General features: G+C 40.6%; 1 protein-coding gene across 1 annotated transcript in view; it reads left to right on the top strand.

The window, feature by feature from the left end:
* Positions 1–24,832, top strand: part of NUP54 (nucleoporin 54) — a 35,775-nt gene that overhangs the window by 426 nt on the left and 10,517 nt on the right. The window contains exons 2-8 of the mRNA XM_080797271.1: positions 3,358–3,441; positions 3,539–3,685; positions 8,974–9,200; positions 11,181–11,368; positions 12,536–12,732; positions 14,250–14,304; positions 14,747–14,840. Coding sequence (XP_080653397.1) covers positions 3,358–3,441; positions 3,539–3,685; positions 8,974–9,200; positions 11,181–11,368; positions 12,536–12,732; positions 14,250–14,304; positions 14,747–14,840 — 992 coding nt within the window. The remainder of the gene's footprint in view (positions 1–3,357; positions 3,442–3,538; positions 3,686–8,973; positions 9,201–11,180; positions 11,369–12,535; positions 12,733–14,249; positions 14,305–14,746; positions 14,841–24,832) is intronic.

Genomic DNA, 24,832 nt, shown 5'->3' with positions numbered 1-24,832 from the left:
CTGGGGGCGGCTCCTCTTTGCCGCCGCGGGAGACCCGCCCTGTCCTCCTCGCCTCAGCCGCGGGGCCCCCGCTCGGCGCCCGGGGCCGGGCTCGGGGAGATGCGGGCCCGGGGGCCGTGCGCTGCGTGCGGCGCGGCTCGCTCGGGGCCGCGCTGGGGTCCCTGCGGCGGGACGTCGCGCTCCCGCTCCTCTCTCCGGCCCCCACCGCCGCCTTCCTAACCCGCTTGGAGCCCAGGCCGGGTTTGTCTTTGTCCCTCCGGAGCGCCTGCTGACTCTGCTAACCCTGATCTCGCTTTCTCTTCTTTCTCCCCTCCCCCGTTTTACATTTCTGTTTGTTTCTCTGCCTACACGCCTGTCAGGATTTGGTGGGCTTGAGACTGCCAACTCCACCGCCAGTGGGTTTAATTTTGGGGGTTTCGGATTAACTGCTAATCCCGCAGTGAACTTTAATATTGGGAATTTCGGTGTTCCGACTACCTCGGCGACTCCGTTCAATTTTGGTAACAGTCTGGCAAGCGCAGGTAGATACTGCGGGTCGTCTGTGTAACGAACGTTGGGAGCCGGAGTCCAAGAATATTCTGCGATTCCTGGTTTTGGAAGGAACAGCGACTTGTCTGATGAGGAAAGGAAATTCATTTCCTAGTGTCGCATCAAAAGCATTTGTATCCAGTTTTGACTGTCTTAAAAGATTTGGGTTTAAGAAGTCTTTCAAGTTATAATGTTCCTTTGTTAAAACTTCCATTTGATGGAACAGAATATACCTTCCAAGTGATAAGAATTTGGAATGGGTTATTTTGAGTAGAATGTGTTTTCCACATTGTTACATTATCTCTTCCAAAATAGAAGTCCAGCAGTCAGGCCCACTTCTCTGGGATTCTTGGACTCCTGCAGTCACTTTTTTCCATTTTTCTTGCATCTTTCATTGGAATTTCATTTGATTGTCCTTGTGTTTCCCGAGAGAAACAAGTCTTATACGAACAGCAGTATCCCGTCTTGTTTTTTTAAGGTGTGTAACAACAATAATGTATTTCCTTGATTCACTCAGCAGATTAGGATACATTTCTATAAGATATGTAATTACAGAAAGAGCCCCCAGTTCTTTACTGGATTTTTTCAGAAATGAGCACAGCAATTTAATTTATTGTCAGATGGCATTGAGGTCTAGTAGGTAGGCTAGACATCGTTGCATTTAAAAAAAAAATGAAGATTTTAGTATCCGTGTGGATTGAAGCTCATTGGAAATTTGCAAAACACAAACTATAATGTGTATATATGTGTATATAAATTTAAAATACGTCTGTGTACTTTATATACAGTTATCCTATGGAAAAGTCTTGTTCCTCTGCTGCTCGTATATGAATTTATTGTCCATATTCTCTTACATTATGCCACTTATGCCCATGCCAATTATATGCATTTTGTAAACAGTATTCCCTAAGATTTATTTGGGTGTTTGTGCAGTGTTTGTTACTGCAGTGCGAATATCACCTTGGCATCTGATTTGAAACGTTTTGAAGAATACTTGAAACCTTGGATTCCAAGGATAAAACTGTCCATTATTGTTAAGGTATATTTAAAGTGATCATGTATCACTGTCATTGGTACGTTTATTTTTCCCTGTTTGCTTAAAATTGGCACTGGGTGAAATGACATTATTTTGAAATTTATGTTTCCGAACAAAGCCACCCAGTTTGTAATTCAGCAACAATAAATAAACTTACGGTATTTGCTTGATTTCATGTTCATTTGGAGTTATCACTGTTAATTTTGAGTTGTGATAATATAACTGTATTTTAACCACTTTTATAGATGTTATTAACTGAGCCTTCAGCAAAGCGATGATAGAAGTTCTTGTTTATTTTGTGTTTGCAGATCCACTATTACTAATAAACATGTTTGGTATTAGGAAGCATGATAAGATACTAATATTGTGTAGCCAATTCAGAATATAGTATAGTTTTTCTATAGAAGGGAGGAATAATGAAAAAGATTGAGAACACTGTTCTATACTTCTAGGTGATATTTTTTAAATCAAAATGTTTACGGTTTCCAATACTGCAATAAAACCTACAAGAAAATAGAGTATTAGGTTATGGCTACAACATACACAGTATTTTTAAGTAATTTTCCAAATCAAAATTGTATGATGAATATCAGAGGGTTGGGGTTTTTTTCTTCCTTATACGTTTTATGTAACATGAATCTGTCTCTTATACTAGAGATAAATGAGATTAAAAGTTAGAATTGCAAAAAACTATGGCATAACTCCGCACTAATGGTTCAAACCTTTTTCTTAAGATTTTTTGGCACCATATTGGTAATCAGGTAAAAACTGACAATAAGAAAAACAAAACAAAACACTATTAGATTGTTTGTATTCCATCCCATTCATATGTCAAGTTACATACGGTTAAGATGAGTTTCATTTCTAAACTTACCTAAAAATGAAATTTGTGTATCTGTCAGTTGCCAGTCTAGGGCAGAGAGCTGTGCTAGTCTGCGCTTTCCTTCCCACTGCCTTCCACTTGTGGGGTTTTTTCCCCCCTTACCTCTTCCTTCAAGAAACATGTTCTTGTAGGGAGGTGAGTATGTTTCCTTTGGGAAGTTCCTAAGTTTTCATGAAGACTAAATGGAAACATAAGCTAAGAGAGCATATGAGTTAATTCACCAAAGCCAAAGTTGCAAACTGGCACCATAGTCTGCCCGTATGATCTGTTTGACACACTATTTTAAAAATATTTGAATTTCTTGCCAGAAAAAAAACTAAATTAGGGTTTAAAATTTTGTAAATTTCACATAGAAAGTCTAGATCTTGTGTTTCTCTTGGGAAAAATAGGAATATACAACATAATAGAAATGTAGACTACCGTTCTCCCACAGCAGTGATCTGCTGGAATTCAGAAACTGCTGCCACTTTAAAAAATTGTTCACATGGAACAGTTCTACCAGTCAGTGAACACCCAGTCTTTTTCATTCATTAATATTCTCAGCCTAAATCCTGTAGGCATTTGAATTTGCAACACCTGTCCTGAAAGTACATGCGTAGTCATTTTAGAGTTTGTTAAGCATGGTAATAGGCCTAACATGTTTTCTCAGCTGTAACTGTTAATCAGCCCTTTTGTTGAAGGGTATGTATTGCATTGTGGTATTCCTATTTTAAATATTTACTTATTTCTTGCAACATATTGACTCGATTAGTAGTACAGTTTTTAAAAAATTGAAGTTGAAAGTAGAGAAAGGAAAAATTAGATCAAAATATTTTCTTTTTATGTGGCAATGATGTAAAATAATTTGGAAAAAATTACTATGTATGCAAAAGATTTTTCCTCTCTGTTTCATTTATCCTTTTTAAATTAGGTGGGTTTGGAGGATTTGGGACAACAACTACAACAGCAGGCTCTGCATTCAGCTTTTCTGCTCCAGCTAACACGGGCACTACTGGTAAGAGGAGATCTGAAGGCATTTGTAGATGTGAATGAGCTAGAGGTCAGATTTTTTTTTTATTTTAACTTACGCCATTTAAATTTTTCCTTCAAAGGACTCTTTGGTGGGACTCAGAACAAAGGTTTTGGCTTTGGTACTGGTTTTGGCACAACAACTGGAAGTAGTACTGGTTTAGGTACTGGTTTGGGAACTGGACTGGGATTTGGAGGATTTAATACACAGCAGCAGCAACAGCAGACCAGTAAGTATGAGAGGCCTTCATCTTTCTTCAAATATAAAACTGTGACATACAGCTGACATTGAGTGCACTGTTGAGAACACTTTAATAGATACCTTTTTTTTGAAGATTTATCAATATCATGTTCCACAAGACTCCAGAAGCGACTTCTCATGTTTGTATGTGATGATAGCAGTTGAGACAGAGTGGCATGATCGGGATTATGAAGCCTCTGTGTGCCGTGGCATTCCATTTACGTTGTTGCTAAAAGTAACACAAAAAAGAGAACCGTACGAAAGTACAGCTTAGTGAGTTGTATATAAGGTGAACACCCTTGTAGCCACTGCCTGTGGCAGGAGGCGGCCTCTGGCCAGCCACTTGAGCAGCCCTCCGCGTTGCCCGTGCAGTCCCCTCCCTGTCAGAGGAACTGTAGTCCTGTCTTTCATGGTCACCTGTTCTTTACTGTAGAGTTTTGTCATTAAGTTTGTAAGCATTATTGTTTAGTTTTATTTGTCTTAAACCTTTGTAAGCTCTCCTGTTAGCCCTCCTTTTTTGTTTTTCCAGTTTGTTAAAGATATGTGATACTTATTCTGTAGAATTTTTCAAGTCAGGACTTACTGCATTGCATTCCTGTGGTGTAGTTTAACATATTTTGTTGTCTTCTGTGTTTCTTGTGAATTGGGCTGGATCTAGGCACTTAACTTATGTGGATAGTCCAGTTTTTTGTTGGGTTGCAAGACTGCAGGTGGGATTGCGTGCTTTATCAGGAGGTATATATAATGTCAGTTGTGTCTATTTTCGGCCCATTGGTGATGATTACTTAGATCCATCAATTTCGCAGGGGTTGCAAAGTGGTACTCGAACCTCATGACTTCTTTTCTGTGTATTGCAATACTTTTTAATATTTTTTAATCTATTTGGTTGATTCTTTCCATATTTATAATTAGTTTTCAAAATAAAGAATTGGTTCCCTGTGATTCTCCGAAGGAGACCAGTTAATTTTTACTTAATGTTAGGAACTTAAGTATTTCAACTCTTTGGTATTTTTTAATCTGTTGCAGTTATTGATACTTAAATTGTTCCGTCTTTGGCCTGAGATACAAGCCTCTTCAGGTTGGCTTCAAGTCCTTTGATACAAGTTTAGAATTAGTCTTTGATAGCTTCCCTTCCCAGCTGGTACGGCACACGTTCCAGGGCTATCTTGTATGGATTAATTCATGTAATTCTCACAAGAACCCTATGAAATAGTACTCTTGTTAATCCTGTTATCTCCATTTCATAGGTGAAGAGAGGAAACAGAGATTGTTACTCTTCCATAGACCTCCCAAGATGTAGGATAGAAACGTAAATTCAAGTTCTTTGACTTCCTGTGTAATGCTCTTTTCACTCTTCCAGTCTGCTACCTCTTAAGTCACTTTCATTTCATTGTTCTTAGGTAACTTAATTGATTGGTTAAAATTCATCCTACTCAATTATTGAAGATTATCAGTTGATTAAACATGAATTTCAAGAACTATCTAGCCAGTAGGACAAAGAAAATAGAATAGTAGTCTCAGTTCTTCTTTCTAGTATTTTAGTCATTTCTTTTTTCTGTTATCCTACAAAAATACAAAGTTTGTTGGAAATCTGAGTACTTTAGGAGAAGGGGAAAGTGAATTTTTTTCTTTGTTTCTTGAAAGTCTCCCCAACTCTCAGTTATTGTAATTACACTTTCATTAGGAAAAATGGGACCTTGAATTTGGTTTTATTCGTTTGCAGAATAAAGGGACTTACTCAATTATGTAGCAGCCACTTCTGACTGTATATTGTACGTCAGGGATTGGGTATATAAGGTTGAAAGTCACAATTCCTGCTTATAGCCTACAAGGAGACAATAACGAATATCTAATTAGAATAATAAACATCCAGTTATACAAAATACATATATAATGTGAAAGCACTAAAATGCATCCCTAGAAGGTGCTGTGGAATACGGAAGAGTTGAATCTTGAAAGAATTAGTTGGATAGAGTCAGAAAGGGGATTCCAAGTGGAGGGAAGAACTGACAGACGCATCCTTGCATGGCATAGCATAATGAATTTGGGAGCTGCTGCTGTAAGGAGTTTCGAGTTTAATCTGCAAGGACGATGGAGCTGTTGCCTTATTCTTAAAACCCCTGCTTGTATGAGATGCACGCTCGCTGGCTGTACCGGCTGTGAGATGTCTAATCTCAGTTAGCTGCTGACACGGTACCTCTTATCCACTGAAAACTTTGGCGACTGGCTGTTAGTCCTCCTTTTCTTTTCAGCTTCTCTCTGTCTGGGTTATTTAAACATCACGTGGCTGTATATTCAAACAGCCCTGCCATCTACCTGCTATTCCAAAGACCTCTTCCATTTCTCTTAAACAATTCTTACCCCGGACCTTGGCGACATCTGAAAATGTTCTAATTTCAAAATCACTAATGTGAACATCCCATAATCTATTGTTTCTTTAGCCTGCCTTTTTAAATACTTCGGATATAGCTGTTCCTAGACCTCATTAGGGCTTTAACCGGTGACATTTTCATTTAGACCGTTAGACCGTTTAGACCATTTTCTGTTCTTCCATCAGCTCCTTCTTATCTTCACTGTCCTCCCTAATTAGCTACTTAGTCACTGGTTGCCAATACCCTAAACTTCTTGACATTGTATCCTGTGCCTGAGGGTTTAAAAAATCCCAAGCACGGGAAAGCCCAATTATCTGTCTAGGTGCTGCTTGAGAAAATCACACAGTGCAAAAGATTGAATAGTACCTCTAAATTCTTAATCACTGACGTAAGTTGGGGCCTCAGCATTGCCTGGTAATCCTTGGAAGTGTATTTAATTTATTCTCTCACCTTCTGTAACAGACCTCTATTCTCTTCCGATCTCAGATTTCTCCGTTCTTTCTTTCAGCAGATGGCCTTGACCTCCACTTCAAAGAGAAAATAAAATCCCTTATTGCACTGCAGTTCCTCAGTCTCCCACGACCAGTTCGTCTGCCCTGCTCCGTACTCATCCTTTAACCTTCCCTTGTGCTGTGGATCTCATTCTTCCCAGTGGCGCTTGGACTGTGGCTTCTTCCTCCAGCAACACTCCTCTCCCCAAACGGTCTTCGGCTTCTTTCCCCAAGGGTCCTTCTTACCCATATTTAAACAACCGGAAGTTTCTTTTTTTCGTAAAACAGTGACCACAAAACAAAACAACTTTAATCTCACAGTCACACTTCAGTTGCTGTTCTCTTCTCTTCTCTTCATAAACGTGAAATAGGGAGACGGGGGATCTCTATCTGTTGTCTTCTCTTACCTCTTAGCCCACACGGATCTGGATTCTGTTTTCTGTATTCAAATAGTTAAGATCATTAATCCTCTCAGATCCAATGAATACTTACTGTTCTTTACTTAAATGAGAAATTTAACACAAAAATAAGTGTAAAATGACCCCGGTTCTACTGAATAGATTCAGCAAAAGTCAGAATTTGCCACACTTAACCATCTCCTTCTCTCCTCCCCCCCTTTTTTTTTGATTGCTGAAGTATTTTATTTTTTTAAAGATTTTATTTATTTGACAGAGAAATCACAAGTAGGCAGAGAGGCAGGCAGAGAGAGAGGGGGAAGCAGGCTTCCTGTGGGGCTTGATCCGAGGACCCTGAGATCATGACCTGAGCTGAAGGCAGAGGCTTAACCCACTGAGCCACCCAGGCGCCCCTACAGTAAATAGCTTATAGAGCTTACAATAACCAGGATTCAAGTCTTCTGGCTTCTAGTCCAATTCTTTACAATTTTTACATGTGCCCATTTGGAAATTAATACTATCTCTCTGGAGGGTAACAGGAGACCCTCTCTAGCCCTGTAGCAGCCCCAGTGACCCTGTGGTACTTAGAACCTGTCGACCTGAAAGAATACGTAAATAGCGGCTCATATAGCGGCCCTTAACTCAGAGCATTTTGGTATTCATGGTTTTTCTCTTCTCTCTGTACCATTTGTATTACTTAGAACTTTAAGTCACTTTACTTTTTAACATTACATATTTATTTTAAAAGGAAAATTTGTACTCCTGCTATAAATGGAAAACCAGTATCATTTGCTATAAGGACAGGATAACTGAAATCCAGTACACAGAAAATGTCACAGTGTTAGTAGATTCTAGCTAATACTTGTGCCTCAAGCTCTGAGCCTTATTCTTTCCCTTGGTAAAATGTGAAATAAGCAGGTGCGAGTCATTAAAGGCAGACGAGCACCAGACTGAGACTTTTAAAATATATTATCAGATCATGAAAAGATAACTGTTGGTCATGTGCATTAGTCCATTTAGTGACCCAGCTGTTGCCGGACAGCTGTAAATTCTTGTACTGGGGTTGCTTGCCTCCCGCTTTGGAGATACTGATCTGATCTAACAAGTTTACCCTTTCTATTGGAGAAATTGTAGCACAGAGAAGTTAAGTGACTTGCCCAAAGCTACGCGGCCCACTAAAGCTTTTAGCTTAGAATCCTGATGATTAGTTCATTTGTTGTTCTTTTTACTACATGTAAGGAGCAGTGATCACATTGGTACTGATGAAACACTGGTATAATGATTCTTTTTGCTTATTTCGTGTCCTCCAGTCTGTATTTATTATACACGTATAATAGCAATAAAGGCTTAAAAACCCATTCTGCAGCTTCACACACTTTACTTCTCCATATCCGTATGTGCTTTTTTTGATGTGGGTCTGGTATGAATCCAACTGATGTACTGGTAGTGGAATTGCTTGTATTAAGAAGACAATCATTATAAGGATTGTCCTAGTATATTAGTTTCCTAATGTTGCCATAACCAAGTATCACAGACTTAGTGTGTGTATTAAGACAATACAGATTTATTATCTTACAGTTCTGGAGATCAGAAATTCAGAAATGGGTTTCCCTGGGTTGACATCAAGATGTTGGCGGGGCTGTTACTTCTTGAGGCTCTAAGGGAGAATCCGTTCCCTGGCCTTACCCAGCTTTTAGTCTCTCTTCGCATTTCCTGGCTTGTAGCCCCTTCCTTCGTCTTCACATTTCACTTTGACCTCCCCCTTCCCTCTTCAGGACCTTTATGATCGTGTTGAGCCCACTTAGCGCTAATCCAGGATAGTCTGAACTCAATCTCCTAATTTCATCATATCTACAGAGTTTCTTCTGCTGTGTAAAGTAACATATTTATAGGTTCCGGGGTTTAGGATGTGGACATTGGGGGGAAGGGGCATTATTCTGCCTACTATACCTGGGGTCTGAATTGATTGATTGTTTTGTTTTTTTTTTTTTAAATACTAATTATGGGGTACATTTCTAGCATTAGGTGGTCTCTTCAGTCAGCCCACACAAGCTCCTACACAGTCCAACCAACTGATAAATACTGCGAGTGCTCTTTCTGCTCCAACGCTGTTAGGAGATGAGAGGGATGCTATTTTAGCAAAATGGAATCAACTGCAGGCCTTTTGGGGAACAGGAAAAGGATATTTCAACAATAACATTCCACCAGTGGAGTTCACACAAGAAAATCCCTTTTGCCGATTTAAGGTATTAGTATTTCTTTTGATCCTCACTTGAGTGTGTGTAAGAGAGAATGTGATATTTGGATTAAAATTTGCTTTGTCTTTAGTACTTTTTGAATTTGGTACACTTACACTTTTGTTTTAAGGATACAGAAGTTATTAAGGTAAAGTGCTTTCTTACGTACATGTGATTGAAGGTGACCAGAGTATGAATGAAGGGGAAGGGATGATCAGAATGTAATTTAAAACTGAGGAAAACATGTTAGAAGCAGGGTGGTCTGCTTGGCATCTATGAAGTAGAGACCCAAAACTAGAATTTAGTGAGAATCATCTAACACTCTCCAGGAATGTGTACTCTAGCCAGCAGAGTACTGGCTAAACAGATTGTATGTTCTATTTGGCAGGTATAATTCTGTTGTCACTATTACAGCTGGATGCTAAAGCCATTAAAACAGTATAATCTTTTTCTTCCTGATTCCATGCCTACCTGACAACCTTCTCCTTTGGATTCGACTTCTCAGAGATTGTTTCGTCATCCAGTGAGAGTATTTAGGTCAATTCGATATTTTTCATAAATAACGTATTGCAATCCAGTTTGTACTTCAGCCACTTTTTTTTAAAGACGTGTTTACAGATTTTCGTAGAGAACGTGCACGTTGGCGGGGTAAGGGACAGATGGAAAGAGAGAATCCCAAGCAGATTCTCTGAGGACTGTGGAGCGTGACTTGGGGCTTGATCCCACAACCCTAAGATCCTGACCTAAGCCAAAACCAAGAGTCAGGCGCTTAATCGACCGAGCCACCTAGGCACCTCAGCCACTTTCAGTCGCACAAAAAGAAAACAAAACCAAACCACTTTTTATTGCCTGTGTCCGTCTCTAATCAGTACGTACGTAAGCCTGTGTGTGGGGCTGCGAGGCTGAGGGTTGGGCCCTTCTCAACGTGGTTGAATGACAGACAGTGACCAGCTTCTCTTACTAAAACATCTGTTATCACTCTAACAAAAGGAATTTTTAAGTGTATGTAATTGGAATTTTAATACTTTTGTGTAGTGACTAAGCTATACAGTGGACATAGATTGGATATAACTTTTTTTTAAGTTGATATATAACGTACATATGGTAAAATGAGAACTAGTCTAGAATGAATTTAAATTCTTTTTTTAGAAGTTGGATTATGGGGCTCCTGGGTAGCTCAGTTAGTTGAGTATCTGCCTTTTGATTTTGGCTCAGGTCATGGTCTTAGAGTCATGGGATGCAGCCCTGCAGAGGGCTCTTCACTCAGCGGGGAGTCTGCTGGAGAGTCTCTCTGTCCCTCTCTCCTTACCCCTCCCCCACAAATAAATAAATCTTTTTTAAAAAGTTGCGTTATAAGTGGTGACAAAAGAAAAGGCTTCTATCTAAAAGAGTAATTCCTTAGGTATAATTTATCATATTTAATATGTTAAGAAGTAACATGCTTCATATAGTTTTGTATTATATGAACCCATAAAATGATGTAGATATTCTTTATAGTGTTACACGTTTGACGGTGTTATTCTACTTTAAAAGTATTTATATTTAGAAAAAACTATAGTAATCATATCTTTGCTATATTGAAAACTTAGTTTAGGATTCTGTAAGTCAATATAGTAAAATAAATTAGGTCTTGGTCCATGACTTTTGTGGTCATTTTTATAATGACATGCAGAATTGTTTGATCAGAGTTCAGAAACACCCAACAGTAATGACTATCAAACTTTTTTAGAGGGGAAGGCTATTTGGTTACTCTGTTGAAGAGGAAATTCTAATTTCACTCTAAGTTTATATTATTCTTGGGTAAAATAATTTCTCTGTATCCTTGCGTGATGACCGAGGGCACAGAGTGGTGGCAAGAATAATCATTTCCTTCGTTAGCAGACATTAAACCATTTTCCCTGTTTTAGCAGATACTTAACATATTAATGTTAAACATCCGATGTAAAATCTGTACGTAGTTTTGATGTTGTTTGTTTTGTCGTTCTGCAGGCGGTAGGATATAGTTGTATGCCCAGTAACAAAGATGAAGACGGGCTGGTGGTTTTGGTTTTCAACAAAAAAGAAACAGATATTCGAAGCCAACAACAGCAGTTGGTAGAATCATTGCATAAAGTTTTGGGAGGAAACCAGACCCTTACTGTAAATGTAGAGGGTATTAAAACGTTGCCAGATGATCAGTACGTATACATTAAATGTACTACTTATTTCTGTGTGCCTTGGTCCAAAGAGAGTGAGCCAACAGCGTTTTTGTTGGTAAAGCACAAATTAAATCTTTGAGCAGAATATTATTACACAACTAGTTATTATTCAGTATTTATAACAACATTTGTTTAAAAGCTTTTTTGCTTAATCTTGGAAGTTACTTTTATTTTATATATGTTTATGTATCTGTCTATCAGAGGTGGGAGGAGCAGGGTGGGGGGTGGGGAGAATCCTGTAGGCTCTACACCCAGTGCAGAGGCCAAGTGATCTCACAACCCTGAGATCATGACCTGAACTGAAATCAAGAGTTGGGCATTCAAACCAACTGAGCCACCCAGGTGCCCCTTAATCTTGGAGTTCTTAACTTACCAGATACTAATGATTCCTTAGATTTTTCGTTCAGAAACAGGAAGAAACGCTAATCATGACTGTGTGTGCAAATCAAAGGCCACAAAGATGTTATTAGAAAGTTTTAACTGATTACTGTGCATACTCATTCATGGAGAAATATGACTCATTTACTTCTTACGTCTTCTGTATAATTTTCATACTTAGTGGTAAAAACATTTACCTTGGGATAAGTTGGGTTAGAAGAATTATTATTATTTTTTTTAAGATTTTATTTATTTATTTGACAGAGATCACAAGTAGGCAGAGAGGCAGTCAGAGAGAGAGGGGGAGGCAGGCTCTCCGCTGAGCAGAGAGCTCGATGCGGGCCTCGATCCCAGAACCCTGAGACCATGACCTGAGCTTAAGACAGAGGCTTAACCCACTGGGCCACCCATGCACCCCTAGAAGAATTAGTGAAATATAATAACTGAGATCAGAAGACTTCAACAGAATCTCCAAAGTACTTCTCAATTCTGGAAAAGATAGTAACATTTACGTAGGACTTTGCAGTGAAGCAAACCTTTTATAAGTATCATATGTTTCATTTTAACTGTATCATTTAAGATGATTTACAAGTGAACATAACATTAAGTAAGGGTTCCTTATTTTCCAAGATTTAAGAAAATACTATTTTCTCTTCTAAAATGATTTCTGAATTCAGCTAGCACCTTTCAAAAATCACATGCTACATTGATACTGAGTTGAAGCTATGAGTTTTGTGCTATTTTATAACTTGGTTATTTGTCTTCCAGGACAGAAGTTGTCATTTATGTTGTTGAGCGTTCTCCAAATGGTACTTCAAGAAGAGTTCCAGCTACAACACTGTATGCCCATTTTGAACAAACGAATATAAAAACACAGTTGCAGCAACTTGGAGTAACCCTTTCTATGACTAGAACTGAACTTTCTCCTGCGCAAATCAAACAACTCTTACAGAATCCTCCTGCTGGTACGTTTGTAGTCACAGATTTGAGGAAATGAAAGATTTAGAAATAAAAATGCTTCCCCTATTTTGGGAGGTATTAGTTGGTTATTAATAAAACCAGTGTCTATCATGTCTTCTAATTTGGGACAAAGTTTTGAATGTTTTCATTGTATTAATTCGTTTAGCTCTTATATTTTATAGCTAATATGCTTGTTAGAAATGTTGGGAAATGACAAACTAAAGAGAAATAATCCATAATCCATCTACCCAAAGGTAATTTACTTTTAATATTTTTATTTTCTTCTAACTTGTTCTGAGAATTCAAGTAAAACCTAAATAAGTGTTCTCACCAAAAAAGATGATGTAGACGGCATGACTAGATTGACTGTATTACAGATCCAGTTTATCTCCTTCCCACAGAAATAGCTCCTATTAATAATTTATTAGTCCTTTACCTGTGATTTTAATATAGCATATGTACATGTAAATCCTTAAAAAGGATTCTGCACTGTACATTTACTGCAACTTGCCTTTTCAGTTGTAGTATTTCGTAGCCCTTCCATCCCATACCAGTACACACTGGTAAATATTCTTTTTAAAAATCTACATGGAGTACCACAGATGTACCTTACTTCACTTCACTTCTGGGTCGTTTCCACCTTTTCATCGTTATAAACTATGCAACAATTAAACAGCCTTGTAAATATGTCTTTTAGAATAGATCTCTGGGGGGCGCCTGGGTGGCTCAGTGGGTTAAGCCTCTGCCTTCGGCTCGGGTCATGGTCTCAGGGTCCTGGGATCGAGCCCCACATCAGGCTCTCTGCTCGGCGGGGAGCCTGCTTCTCCCTCTCTCTCTCTGCCTGCCTCTCTGCCTACTTGTGATCTCTGTCTGTCAAATAAATAAATAAAATCTTAAAAAAAAAATAGATCTCTGGTAATGAAATTTGAGTCGAGATTATGTATATTTTATGTATTGTTAGATACTATCAGGTTGCTCTCCAAAGAAAGTTGTATACATACTGTGACTGTGTTCTTTTTCTCGTATTTTTCTCGTATTTTTCTTTTTTAATATTTTCTCATTTTGATCTATTTCTGCCAGCAATAAGATTATCAGTCTTTTTTAATTTTGCCATTCTGTTGCAAAAATCACTTACTTTCATTACCATTTCCCAATTTCTAATCATTTGAGCATTATGTTTATTACCTGTGTTTGTATCTTTCGTGAATTACCATTTCTTGTCCTTTGCCCATTTTTTATTAGATATTTTTGTCTTCCTTTCTGATTTATAAGAGCTTTTTCTATTTTCTGGAGGTTAACCTATTATCCTATAGGTTGTAGATACTTCCTTTCGGTCTACAATTTTTTTCAAAACTTTATCCTAACAAAAATTTTCATTTTTGTAATTGTCATATTGAATAGTCATTTTTCAGTACAGCTTCTGGATTTTTTTAAATCTTGCTTTAGGCAGGCCTTTCCCATACAAATAATTATAAAAACAGAGAATAGTTTCTTTCAGAAAAAGTATTTCTCCTTTTTGTAGGTGTTGATCCTATTATCTGGGAACAAGCCAAGGTGGATAACCCTGACTCAGAAAAGTGAGTATACCTTCATCTTATTTTCATATAAGGACTAATGTTTGCTGAAGAATGTTGACGCCTGGCTGGCTCAGTCAGTGGAGCGTAGAACTCGTGGTCTCAGGATTATTAGTTCAAGTCCCACGTTGGGCTGGAAGCCTACTTGTTGACTGATAAGGCTGGATAGTATGGTGAAAACCTTGAAATCTGAGTATCATTCCCCTAATTTTGCCTTTAAAAGTACAAATTTTGACTGAACTGTATTTCTTTATTCATAGAATAAGAAGGTTGAAAAAAATCTGTGATTTAACATTATCGATTTCGTTGTCATTGATCTGTCTTTGGACCCTAGAAATTTATTGTGAAATTACATGAATGTTATTACGAAAACCCTAATTTCTGGTACTTTGTAATAATAGTGAAAGGCTTAAGATCTGATAATTGACCACTTGGATTTCTTCAGGTTAATTCCTGTACCCATGGTGGGTTTCAAAGAACTTCTTCGAAGACTGAAGGTTCAAGACCAGATGACTAAGCAGCATCAGACCAGATTAGATGTAAGCGTTTAGCTTCATTCTCTGCCTCTGGCAACAGTAAAAGAGATTGTAGACACTTCTTTTTACTGTGTGGATTACTATTACGTCTTAGAGTTAAATAATATGGAGTATGCTGTAAAATTAACAATTATAGTTTTGTGCAACTGCTTAGTAGAGAGCCTCCAAAATCATGTAAATCTGATTTGGTATATTTTAACAAAGAATTTAGAATTGTTGGCTTACCATTGCTATTAGGCTGTTACATCCTTTTGCAGCCAGGGAATGCATATTATTATTATTTTTGGGTGGGGGGGGACTTTTTAAATTTAAATTCAATTAGTTAACATATAGTATATTATTAATTTCAGAAGTAGAGTTCAGCAGTTCATCAGTTGCATGTAACATCACGTGCCCTCCTTCATGCTCATCACCCAGTTACCCCATCCCCCCATGCACCACCCCTCCAGAAACAGTTTGTTCCCTCTAGTTAAGAGTCTCTTATGGTTTGTCTCCCTCTCTGTTTTCATCTTACTTTATTTTTCCTGGGTTTGTTTCTTTCACTAACCAGAATCATGCTGTATGTATTGTCCTTTGATGTGCTTGCTGGAGATGTTCTTAGCCTATGACACTCCTTTTATCCCTTATATATTCAGCAGAATTAGTGTCACTGTTTGGGTTGCTTCATTCTGTTGTTATAATTTTGCCCACTTTTGTGCACAGACTTGAGCACAGGGGCTTGAATTTGAGGAGAACAGTGTCAGTTTGAGTCCCTGGCAGTCTGAGGTGAAGGTGTGTTAACTTCGCAATGAGCAGCTGGCAGGCTGTGCGTGCTGACTTAGGCAGGAGGGTGGCTGGACTATGGATTTGGGGCCCACAGGCCAATGGCATCTGTGTGTGATGGGGACGTGGCTGGTTTGCCGTTAACTTTTGTTTTTCTGGGAAACTCTGTCTCTCTTTCTATTCTGAATGAAAGACTTGCTGGATAGAGTATTCTTGGCTCTAGATTTTTTCCTTTTAGCACTTGGAATTTATCATGCTGCTCTTTTATGGCCTGCAAAGTTTCTGCTGAAAAACCCATTGATAGCCATATGGGGTTTCCCTTTTATGTAACTGCTTTCCTTTCTCTTGCTGCTTTAAAAATTCTCTCTTTATCACTACTTTTGGCCATCTTATTTACTTTGTGTCTGGGTGCAGACCTCTTTGTGTTGGTTTTGTGGGGGGCTCTCTGTGCTTCCTGGATCTGGATTTCTCTTTCCTTCCCCAGATTCAAGATTTTTTCAGCTCTTACTCCTTCGGACAAATCTGCCCCCTTTTCTTGCTCCTCTTCTTCTGGGATCCCTATCATGCAACTGTCATGCTTGATAGTGTTGCTGAGTTCCCTGGGTCTATTCCCATTTTGGGTATTTTTTCCCCCCTCTCATCTGCTCAGCTTGATTACTTTTCATTACTCTGTCTTCCAGGTGGCTGATGTGTTCTTCTGCTTCCTCTTGTTTGCTATTTATTCCAGGTTGTCTATTTTTAATTTCATCTAGTGAGTTCATTATCAGTAACTGGTTCTTTTTTATGTCTCATTTCTTGGTGGAGGGTCTCATGGAGGTCGTGCACTCTTTTCTCAATTTTAGCATGTGTCTTTATGAGCATTACTTTAAATTCGCTATCAGATTACGTATCTGCATTTCATTTAGGTCTCTTGCTCTGATTTTGTTCTACTCTTTGATTTGGGACATAATCCTCTGTCTGCTCATTTTGTCTATTATTGTGTCTATTTCTATGTTAGGAAGGTCAGCTATGTCTCCCGCACTTGCAGGTAGTGACTTTATGAAGAAGTCCTGCAGTGCAATGTCTCCACCAGAAAATGGTGCATCAAGGGTGTCTCCTAAGTGTTTTGCTACGGGTTTGTCCTAATATGGCGAGCTGTGTTTGCCTTCGGTACAGCCTGCAGTGGCTCTCTGCCTGTTGTGGGCAGAGTCTGGTGCCTGTGGTGTTGGTGGGCCAGTCCAGGGTTGCCTTGGGCTTGAGTCGCATCAGAGCAGGTGTTTGCCAGAGATGAAGTAGCACCAGGCTGCAGGCACGTTCCCCGTGTTGTCCCCTGAGAAGCTTTTGTTGGTGGGTGGGGCCTGCACTCAGACCAGCTGCCTGCCCTAGCCCGCTGCTGCACTCATAGTCAGACTGGTATGTGGTTACCTTCCCCTCTCCCCGGAGCAGGACTCACTCTGGAGTGATGCCGGCCCTTGTCTGGGCTGCGTGCCCACGGCCAGGCTTGTGGCACTGTGTGGTGGATCTCCTCCGCCTGGCCTTTTGTCTGTGTTGGGCTGTGGAGTCTGTCCTGCCAGTTTTCAGGTTGCTTTCTGGGTTATTTATGCCGATGTGGGTGTTCTCTAGGCAGCCACGCAGCAAGAGGTAAGCCCTGGGTCCTCCTGCTCTGCCATCTTCCCAGCAGCCTCTTGCATATTATTTTCTTAATTAAATACTTTTATTTATAAGGCCTTACCAAAACAAAGGCTAAAGTTGTGATCTTTTTTTATTGTGTTAGTCACCATACAATACATCATTAGTTTTTGATATAGTGTTCAAGATTCATTGTTTACGCTTAGCACCCAGGGCTCGATGCAATACGTGCCCTCCTTAATATCTGCCACCAGACTCACCCATCCCTCCCATACCCCTCCCCTCTAAAACCCTCAGTTTGTTTCTTGGAGTCCACTCTCTCTTGTGGTTCGTCTCCCCCTCCAATTTCCCCCCCTTCACTTTTCCTTTCCTTCTAATGTCTTCCATGTTATTCCTTACGTTCCACAAGTGAAACCATGAGATAATTGACTCTCTCTGCTTGACTTATTTCGTTCAGCATAATCTCCTCCAGTCCCATCCATGTTGATGCAAAAGTTGAGTATTCATCCTGACTGCTGAGTAATAGTCCATTGTACATATGGACCACATCTTCTTTATCCATTCGTCTGTTGAAGGGCATCTCGGCTTTCCACAGTTTGGTGATTGTGGCCATTGCTGCTATGAATATTGGGGTACATATAGCCCTCTTTTCACTACATCTGTGTATTTGGGGTAAATATCCAGTAGGGCAATTGCCGGGTCATAGAGTAGCTCTATTTTTAATTTTTTGTGCACACTCTACACTGTTTTCCAAAGTGGCTGCACCAGCTTGATTCCCAACAGTGTAAGAGGGTTCCCCTTTCTCCACATCCTCTCCAACATTTATTGTTTCTTGCCTTGTTAATTTTTGCTGTTCTAACTGGTGTAAGGTGGTATCTCAATGTGGTTTTTAATTGTATTTAATGATGAAGAACATTTTTTCATGTGTCTGATAGCCATCTGTATGTCTTCATTGGAGAAGTGTCTGTTCATGTCTTCTGCCCATTTTTTGACTTGATTATCCGGTTTTTGGGTGTTGAGTTTGAGAAGTTCTTTATAGATATTTGGTATCAGCCCTTTGTAATGTCATTTGTGAATATATTCTCCCATTCCGTGGGTTTTCTCTTTTTTTGTTTGTTTTTAAAATATTTATTTATTTATTTGACAGACAGAGATCACAAGTAGGCAGAGAGAAAGGAGGAAGCAGGCTCCCCGTGGAGCAGAGAGCCTGATGTGGGGCTCAAACCCAGGATCCTGGGATCATGACCTGAGCTGAAGGCAGAGGCTTAACCCACTGAGCCACCCAGGGGCCCCTCCTCTTTGTTTTGTTGACTGTTTCCTTTGCTGTGCAGAAATTTTTTATCTTGAAGTCCCAAAAGTTCATTTTCGCTTTTGTTTCCTTTGTCTTTGGAGATGTATCTTTGCAAGAAGTTGCTGTGGCTTATGTCAGAGAGGTTACTGCCTATGTTCCCCTCTACAATTTGGATGGATTGCTATCTCATATTGAGGTCTTTCATCCATTTTGAGTTTATCTTTGTGTGTGGTATAAGAGAATGGTCGAGTTTCATTCTTCTACAAATAGCTGTCCAGTTTTCCCAGCACCAGTTATTGAAGAGACTTTTTTCCACTGGATATTTTTACCTGCTTTGTCAGAGATTATTTGACCATAGAGTTGTGGGTCCATATCCGGACTCTCTACTCGGTTCCACGGGTCTGTGTGTCTGTTTTTGTGCCAGTACCATGCTGTCTTGGTGATCACAGCTTTGTAGTAAAGGTTGAAATCAGGCAACGTGATGGCCCCAACTTCGTTTTTCTTTTTCAACATTTCCTTGGCTATTCGGGGTGTTTTCTGGTTCCATACAAATTTAGGATTGTTTGTTCCAGCTCTTTGAAAAATGCCGATGGTATTTGGATTGGGATGGCGCTGAAAGTGTAGATGGCTCTGGGCAGCACAGACATGTGAACTGTGCTTATTCTTCCATGAGCAGGCACTGTTTTCCATCTTTTTTTGTCTTCAGTTTCTTTCACGAGTGTTCTGCAGTTCCTCGAGTACAGATCCTTTACCTCTTCAGTTAGGTTTTTGGTGCTGTTGTAACCGGAATCGATTCTCTAATTTCCCTTTCTACAGTTTCATTGTTAGTGTATAAGCAGCTGATTTCTGTGCATTGATTTTTGTATCCTACCATGTTACTGAATTGCTGTGTGAGTTCTCGTAATTTGGGGGTGGAAACTTTTGGGTTTTCCATATAAAGTGTCATGTCATCTGCAAAGAGAGAGAGTTTGACTTCCCTTTTATTTCTTTTTGTTGTTGTTGGGTCCATGGTCAAAGGAGCGAGACTGATACAAAGCGAAGGTCAAGCAAAGCTTTATTTCGCGCCAAGCATCGAGAATCAAACTGACCAGCAAGGGCCGTCTCTTGCAAAGAGGCGACGACCCTCTGCCTTAGAGACTAGCTTTTAAGGGCAAAGGCCATGTGGTTGGGCCTGGCCACGCACAGGTGGCCAATGAGATTGTAACACAGAGAAAGCTGCACAGTCCTGCTAGGTCACACATAAGTGACCAATTGAATTACAATTTACCCTATAGTAGATATTTGAACTAGCCTTTCACCTTGGTCAGAATGGGCGCCCAAAAGGCACCCAAAGGGCGGGACCCATACTCCTTGGTAGCTGGGGAGACAGTATGTGCCCCCACTGATCGGATGTCTCCACCTGGCCTGACCCGCCCTTGTATTTGGGCTTTGTTACCTGGGACTAGTTTCCGGGACTTGTTTTAAGTAAGTCCCCTGGGAGGGTGTGGCGCAGGGACAGTTTAAGTTTTACTATATAAACAACTTTTTACTATATAAACAACTTAAAGTCATTGTTTAACCGGATGGCATCGCTCTGGCTAAATAGGCCCTTATATTGTGTGATTGCTGTTGCTAGGACTTCTAGTACTATGTTGAACACGAGTGGCGAGAATGGGCATCCTTGTGTTCCTGATCTCAATGGAAAGACTCTCAGCTTTTCTGCATTGATAATGATATTCACTGTCGGTTTTTCATAGATGGATTTGGTGAAGTTGAAGAATGTTTCCTGTATCCCTATACTCTGAAGAGTTTTAATCAGGAAAAGATGCTGTACTTTGTTAGATGCTTTTTCTGTATCAGTTGAGAGGACCATGTGGTTCTTCTTTCTTCTCTTACTGATTTGTTCTGTCACATTGATTTGCGAATGTTGAACTAACCTTGCATCCCAGGGATAAATCCCACCTGGTCATGGTGGATAATCTTTTTAATGTACTGTTGGGTCCTGTTAGCTAGGATCTTGTTGAGAATCTTGGCATCCATATTCATCAGGGATATTCGTCTGAAATTCTCCTTTTTGATGGGGTCTTTGCCTGGTTTGGAGATCAAGGTAATGCTCCATAGAAAGAGCCTGGAAGTTTTCCCTCCGTTTCTATTTTTTGAAACCGCTTCAGGAGAATAGGTACTCTGTCTTTGAATGTTTGGTAGAATTCCCCAGGGAATCCGTCAGGTCCTGGACTCTTGTTTTTTGGGAGGTTTTGATCCCTGCTTCATTCTAGTTACTAGTTATTGGTCTATTCAGGTAGTCAGTTTCTTCTGTTTCAGTTTTGGAAATTTATAGGTTTCCAGAAATGTATCCATTTCTTCTAGGTTGCTTAACTTATTAGCATATAACTGTTGATAATAATTGCTGATGATTGTTTCTATTGTGTTAGTCATGATCTATCCCCTTTCATTCATAATTTTATTAATCTGGGTCCTTTCTCTCTTCTTTTGGATTAGTCTGGCCAATGGTTTATCGATCTTACTATTTCAAAAAACCAGCTTTAGTTTTGTTGATGTGTTCTACTGTATCTCTGGTTTCTAATTCATTGATCTCTGCTTTAATCTTAATTATTTCCCTTCTTATGCATGGGGTAGGCTTAATTTGTTGTTGATTCTCCAGTTCTTTAAGGTGTAAAGAGAGTTTGTGTATTCGGGACTTTTGTTTTTTGAGTAAGGATTGGATGGCTATGTATTCCCCCCCTTAGGACCACCTTTGCCATATCCCATAGGTTTTGGACCAGTATGTGTTCATTCTCATTGGTTTCCATGCATTGTTTAAGTTCTTCTTTGATCTCCTGGTTAATTCAAACATTCTTGAGCAGGATGGTCTTTAGATTCTAAGTTTTTGAATTTCTTACAAACTTTTTCTTGTGATTGAGTTCCAGTTTCAAAGCATTGTGGTCTGAGAATATGCAGGGAATAATCTCAGTCTTTTGGTATCGGTTGAGTCCTGATTTGTGACCCAGTATGTGGTCTGTCTGGAGAAAGTTCCATGTGTACTCGAGAAAAATGAGTATTCTATTGTTTTAGGGTGGAATGTTCTATATATATATGAAGTCCATCTGATCCAGTGTATCCTTCAAAGCTCTTTGTTTCTTTGTTGATTTTCTGCTTAGATGGTCTGTCTGTTGCTGAGAGTGGCGTGTTAAGATCCCCTAAAATTAACGTATTCTTATCAGCATGTCTTTTTACTTAACAGTTGGCTTACATAATTGGCTGCTCCCATGTTGGGGCGTAAATATTTACAATTGTTAGATCTTGGTGGATAGACCCTTTAAGAATGATGTAATGTCCTTCTGTATCTCTACAGTCTTTAGCTTAAAATCTAATTTGTCTGATAAGAGAATCGCTACCCCAGCTTTCTTTTCAGGCCCGTTGGCATGAAAGATGCTTCTCCACCCCTTCACTTCCAGTCTGGATGTATGCTTAGGTTCAGAATGCTTCTCTTGTAGACAGCGTATGGATGGGTCCTGTTTTATTACCCAGTCTGCAACCCTGTGCCGTTTTATGGGCCCATTTCGGCCATTCATGTTGGGAGTGATTATTGAAAGATATGTTTTATTGTCATCCTGTTGCCTGTGAGGATCTTGCTTCTATAGATTGTCTCTGTAAATTTCTGTTCTGTATCACTCTTGGGGTCTTTCTTCTTTTATAGACCCACCCCCTAGTATTTCTGGTAGTGCCGGCTTGGTGGTCACATAATCTTTTAGTCTTTGCTGATCTTGGAAGCTCTTTATCTCTCCATCCATTCTGAGCGTCACCTTGCCGGATAAAGTATTCTCGGCTGCATGTTCTTCCGTGTAGTGTCCTGAGGATGTCTTGCCAGCCCTTTCTGACTTGCCAGGTCTCTGCGGACAGGTCTGATGTCACTCTGATGTTCCTCCCTCTGTACATAAAGAATCTCTTCCCCCAGCTGCCCTTAAGACAATTTCTCTAAATTTATGATTGGCAAATTTCACGATCACATGTCTGGAGGCCTTTCTATCCTCTGTTGATCTGGGGGGTGTCTTCTCTGCCTAGGCCAGGAACAGCGCCTGCTGCGTTGTTTTTCAGTCAGTCCTGCTCGGGGGAGTGGCCCTGCCCATCAAGGGGCTGGGCTCCGTGGAAACCGGTTTTTCGGGCTTTTGCTCTCGAGGTTTTTTTCTCTGGCAGCTTGTCCTGCCTTTTCAGAGGGTGAGAGCAAAGTAAAAACCGTCTGCACCCAGATCTCCGCCTCAGAGAGAAGCCATAGTTTGCTCCTCTCTGAATGGTCCAGAACACAGATGCCCCCTCTCTGCAAACTCCATTCAACACTGCAGCCTCCGCACCCCCAGCCACCGTCTCAGTGCTCGCCCGAGGACCCCCTTGTCTCTGTACTGCCATGCCCCCAAAGCTGCGAGCCGTGGTGATGGTGGAGGCGGCGGAGGTGGCTGTGGGAGTCGCCCCAGGGACCAGCGACCGGAGCCCGGGCCAGCTTGCTCCGGGACAGGCGGGCGCGGCTGCGGCCATCCTGTGACCACGGGCTTCGGTCTGTGCGCGCGGCTGCCCCGTCTCAACAGTTGTCCCTGGAATCCCGGACGGTCTGGTCGAGCGCTGTGATCAGGCCCTTCCCACTTGCAGCCACCAGCGTCCCGAGTTACTGCTGGTCCCCAAGTGCAGGCGTTTCCGCACGGGCCGTTCCGTTGCAGGGGCTCGCTTCTCTGGCGGCTCCCTCCGGCAGCTGTCTGCGCACCCCCAGCTCCTCTGTGGCGCTCCGCCGCCGGTCCCCTGGCCCCGCAGAGATCCGGAAGTGTGTGATCTTCACGTCAGGCTGCTGTCAGTCAGGCTGATGTCACGGGTGTTCCGAGCGGGCTGGTAGGTACGTAGCTCCGTCCGGGGAACCGGTTGAAATAGGGTCTCCTGCTCCTCTGCCGTCGGGCCTCCCCTCCCGGCTGTGATCCTTTCGGTGGGCATAGAGTGTAGATGAACGAAGCGCTTGAATCATGGAGCGCTGAAATCTAGCTTATATCTTACCGAGTAGACTTTATAATCAAATACTTGCAGGTTCTTAACGGTTACCTCCAGCTCTCTTAGGTGGAATTGCTGATAACGTACTCGTTCAGACGGAAGAGTGAAAAGCGCGCCGCTTTACGAAGCAGCGGTTTCGCGGTCACCTGGCTCGATAGAGGTTCTCTCGCGGGGGCGCCGGGGGGCGCAGCGGGTTCAGCCTCTGCCTCCGGCTCAGGTCACGGTCTCAGGGTCCTGGGATCCAGCCCCGCATCGGGCTCTCTGCTCAGCGGGGAGCCCGCTTCCCCTTCCACCTCTGCCCGCTTCTCTGCCTGCGTGTGATCGCTCTCTGTGTCAAGTAAATAAAATCTTTAAAAAAAAAAGTTCTCTCGCTTACATTGACCCAGTGTCTGCTTTGGTATAAATTACACCCGTTCTCTGTGGCACTGATTAGTAGGTAATCACTGTGCTTCGTGGGGTAGCCCTACACATACTTGAACGTTGTGATCATTTCTTCCTTTTGATGATTCTCTTCTCTGGCTATAAACTTAAGCGTGGCTTTTCATGTGACATGATTTCCAGAGCCTTCATTATCTTTGGGCTGGACACACTGGGTTTATCAGCATCATTTTTAAAATGAGTTGCCACGGTACGATTAATTGGTATGACCACAGTTCTTCAAAGAAAGACCAAAGAAGCTGTTACCTCTGGTTTTTCGTCTTGGTAGAGGTTTGTCAATTTTGTTGATCTCATCAGAGAACCAAGTTTTTGGTCTCATTAATTTTTCTCTAGTATTCTGTTTATTATTTCATTTCTCTTTTTAACCATTTTCTTCTGCTTGCTTTGGGTTTATTTTTCTCTTTTTCTGGTTCCTTTAGGTAGCAGTTTAGGTTATTAATTTGAGACTTTTTTCCTAGTAGAGCATTTAATGCTAATAATTTCCTTCTCAGCACTGCTTTAAATCCCACAAAATCTGATATTGTCATATTTTCATCTCTGATATATTAAAAATACTTCCTAATTTCACTTGAGAGACCTTAGTTTTTTTGACTAATAGATGGTTTCATTTCCACGTGTTTGGAGATTTTCCTTTCACTTTTGTTGATTTCTAGTCTAGTTCTTTTATGGTCAGAGAACTTTGTATGATTTCAGTTGTTTTAAGGTTTTTAACCCACATGCCTTTGGAAAGAATGTAGATAATGATGTTTGTGGCTGGAGTTTATTTGTCAGTGAGATCTGGTTGGTAGATTGTTCAAGGTCTTTATTTTTGTTGATTTTTCTGTTTACTAGTTCTGTTCTGAGAGAATTGGGAGTCTCCAGCTGCAGTTGGGGATTTGTCTTTTTCTTC

Source organism: Martes martes, assembly GCF_963455335.1.
Source record: "Martes martes genome assembly, chromosome: 2".
Taxonomy (NCBI): Eukaryota; Metazoa; Chordata; class Mammalia; order Carnivora; family Mustelidae; genus Martes; species Martes martes.
The sequence above is the reverse complement of the archived record's forward strand: the minus strand, read 5'-3'. Positions and strand labels throughout refer to the sequence as shown.